The 3204-nt window shown below is 59.4% G+C and overlaps 1 protein-coding gene across 1 annotated transcript in view; it reads left to right on the top strand.

Moving 5' to 3' along the window:
• Window positions 1-623: 623 nt before the first annotated feature.
• Window positions 624-3204, top strand: part of DPF2 (double PHD fingers 2) — a 7454-nt gene continuing 4873 nt past the window's right edge. Inside the window, exons 1-5 of the mRNA XM_008643644.2 lie at window positions 624-1361; window positions 1751-1858; window positions 1964-2127; window positions 2864-2956; window positions 3175-3203. Of these exons, the coding sequence (XP_008641866.2) occupies window positions 1130-1361; window positions 1751-1858; window positions 1964-2127; window positions 2864-2956; window positions 3175-3203 (626 nt within the window). The 5' untranslated portion in view covers window positions 624-1129. The remainder of the gene's footprint in view (window positions 1362-1750; window positions 1859-1963; window positions 2128-2863; window positions 2957-3174; window position 3204) is intronic.

The raw sequence follows: 3204 nt of genomic DNA, 5'->3' as shown, positions 1-3204 counted from the left end.
CATTGTTCGGGGTGAACTTTGCTGGGGGGGGCGGGTTAAGGGCACCCCAGAATCCCCCCCAGCACCGGGAGGGCCTCAGGGATCTGAGCGGGAGGGGAGCCTGGGAGGGTCCCGAGGGCCCGGCAGGGTCCCCCAGGTCTGGCCCTGAGAGGGTCCTGGAGAGGGCAAGGGGGGCGGGGGTCATCCCTGTGAAGCGTTAAAATTCCCGGTATTGTATCCGTGCATCTCCCTGTGCCTCATTATATATCCCTAAACTCCCGTGGGCGAGCGTCCTGGAGAGGCCAAGGACGGGGGAGTCATCCCAGCACATCCCTGTGCATCCCCATGCATCCCCGAATATCCCGAAACATCCCTGGACATCCCCGAATGTCCCGGTACATCCCTGTGCGTCCCCTGTCCTTCCCTGGACATTGCTGCGCTACTTCCCTGTGCATCCCAGCGAGAGGGTCCTGCAGAGGCCGAGTTGAGGGGAGTCATCCCTGTGCTCCCCTCTGTGTCCTGTACCTCCCTCTGTATCCCTGTGCTCCCCTCTGTGTCCTGTACCTCCCTCTGTATCCCTGTGCTCCCCTCTGTATCCTGTACCTCCCTTTCCATCCTCGTCCATCCTTGTGCTCCCCTCTGTATCCTGTACCTCCCTCTCCATCCTCGTCCATCCTTGTGCTCCCCTCTGTGTCCCTGTACCTCCCTCTCCATCCTCGTCCGTCCCTGTGCTCCGTCTCTTCCGTCCCTGCCCTTCCCTGCACACCCCGTGGGAGTATCCTTGGCGGAGCGGGAAGTTGTTGTGCCTTTTACCCCTCACAATCTCCGCCTGTATCCCTGGTATTCTCCGGTTTTGCTCCTGATGTTCTCGGTTCTACCCCTGGGAATCTCGGGCTTTGTCCCCGCTGTTCTCCAGTTGGACCCCTGAACGTCTCCAGTTTTATGCCTGACATTCTCTGGTTCTATCCCTGAGGACCTCCGGGTTTGTTCCTGCTGTTCTCCACTTGTATTCCTGAGGCTTTCCAGTTGTATCCCTGGTATTCTCCAGCATTTCATCCCTGGCAGCCTCCAGTTGTATCCCTGACACCTCCTGGCCGCGATCCTTGTTGGGCTCCTCATTCCCCCATTCCCCCGGTCCCAGTGCTGGGCCATGATCCCTGCTGGGCTCCCCATTCCCGGTGCCACCCCTGCCCTTCCCGGGCTGATCCGTGCCCTTCCCAGGCTGGGCGAGCAGTACTACCGGGACGCCATGGAGCAGTGCCACAGCTACAACGCCCGGCTCTGCGCCGAGCGCAGCGTCCGCCTGCCCTTCCTGGACTCCCAGACCGGGGTGGCCCAGAGCAACTGCTACATCTGGATGGAGAAACGGCACCGCGGGCCCGGTACGGCCGGAGCGCCGGGAACGAGGCGGGAACGCCGGGGGAGCAGCGGGGAAATGCCGGGGGAGCAATGGGAAAGTGGGAGAGCAGTGGGGAAATGATGGGAGAAGGGGAGGGAAACAATGGGAGAAGGACAGGAAATGGTGGGGAAATGATGGAGTAATGGTTGGGAAACCACGGGAGAACATTGGGAGAGCAGCCGGGAAGCGGCAGGAGAGCACCGTGGGGACAGTGGGGAAGCGCTGGGGAGGGGAAGGGGCCGGGGTCGCTCTGGGCTGCTCTGTCCCCTCCTTGGGAACGTTTGGAGTGTTTTATCACAGCCTCGGATGATTCCGAGGAGTTCTGTCACCCCCTGGCCCGATTTTGGGGAGTTTCCCGGGATTTTTCCGCAGGTTTGGCGGCCGGGCAGCTCTACTCGTACCCGGCGCGGCGCTGGCGCAAGAAACGCCGTGCCCACCCCCCGGAGGACCCCCGGCTCTCCTTCCCTTCCATCAAACCCGGTAATTCCGCCCATTCCCTGCTGGATTTCTGGGAATTCCGCCCCGGATCCGCCAGGATCCAGCACCCACCCTCATTTTTCCCGTTTTTTCCCTGTTTTTCCCCAGACACGGAGCAGACGCTGAAGAAGGAGGGGCTGATCTCCCAGGACGGGAGCAGCCTGGAAGCGCTGCTGAGGACGGATCCTCTGGAAAAACGTTCCCTGCCAGACCCCAGGATGGACGACGACAGCCTGGGAGAGTTCCCGGTCACCAACAGCCGCGCACGGAAGGTGCTGCCGGGAATTCCGGGATGGGAACCGGGAATTCCTGCCGGGAACCGGGAATTTCGTGCCACGAACTCAGATTTTCCAGCCCCTTCTCCCGCTCCAGACGTGGATTTTAGGGCTTGGGATGGGTTTGGTGGGAGGGGGAAAGGGGGAATCCGGCCCGGGGTTCGTGGGAAGGAGGTTCTGGAGCCAAAATTGGGGAATTTTTTGGCCTGAGAAGAAATTTAGGAAAAGGGAGTTCCAGGTTAAAAAAAAAAAAAAAGGGAAGGAAGGAAATTTGGGAAGAGTAGAGTTTCTGATCCCAGAGTTTAGGGAGAGAGAGTTCCTGGTCCCAGAATTCAGTGGGAGGGAGGTTCTGGCCCTGCAATTCAGGGGGAGGGAAATTCCAGCCCAGAAATTCAGGGAAAGGGGAGTTTTGGGGTCGTTTTCCCAGAATTCTGTATTTTTCCCCTTCTGAGGCTTTTCCACAGCGTTTTTGAGCATGGAAACCTTTTCCCAGCCTCCTTTCCTTTTGCCTTTTCCAAAACTCCTCCTCCTCCAAGCGTTTTCCCACCAGATCAGGCCCTTCCACGACGTTTTTTTGGGGGATAAAACATCCTGAATTCCCGTCCATCCACAAGAACCTTTCTGTGCCTCCTTTGGGATGGATTCAGCTGCGACCCCTCCTGTTTTTCCCGTTTTTCCCGTTGTTCTTCCCTGGGATTGGTTTTCCTGCAGTAACCCCTCTCCTCGTTCCCAGCGGATCCTGGAGCCGGACGATTTCCTGGACGATTTGGATGATGAGGACTACGAGGAGGACACGCCCAAGAGGAGGGGGAAGGGCAAGGCCAAGGTGAGTGAATTCCTGGGAATTCCACTCCCGGGGCGACCCCACAGGGAGGAAAGCTGGGATTTGCGCCGAGAATCCCTCGTTTCTCCCAAATTCCCGAGGATCTGCTGTCCCTCGGCCGTTCCCAGCGCGTGGCACTCTTGGATCGCTCCCGCCCCGGCCGTGTCCCTTCCGTGCCCTCTCAGCTCCCGACTTTTCCCTAAATCCCGGCTTTTCCGCAGGGAAAAGGCGTCGGAGGGGCTCGGAAGAAG

The sequence above is a fragment of the Corvus brachyrhynchos genome, unplaced genomic scaffold, assembly GCF_000691975.1.
Source record: "Corvus brachyrhynchos isolate BGI_N302 unplaced genomic scaffold, ASM69197v1 scaffold442, whole genome shotgun sequence".
Taxonomy (NCBI): Eukaryota; Metazoa; Chordata; class Aves; order Passeriformes; family Corvidae; genus Corvus; species Corvus brachyrhynchos.
Note: the sequence above shows the minus strand (reverse complement) of the source record. Positions and strands in the feature narration are given on the sequence as shown.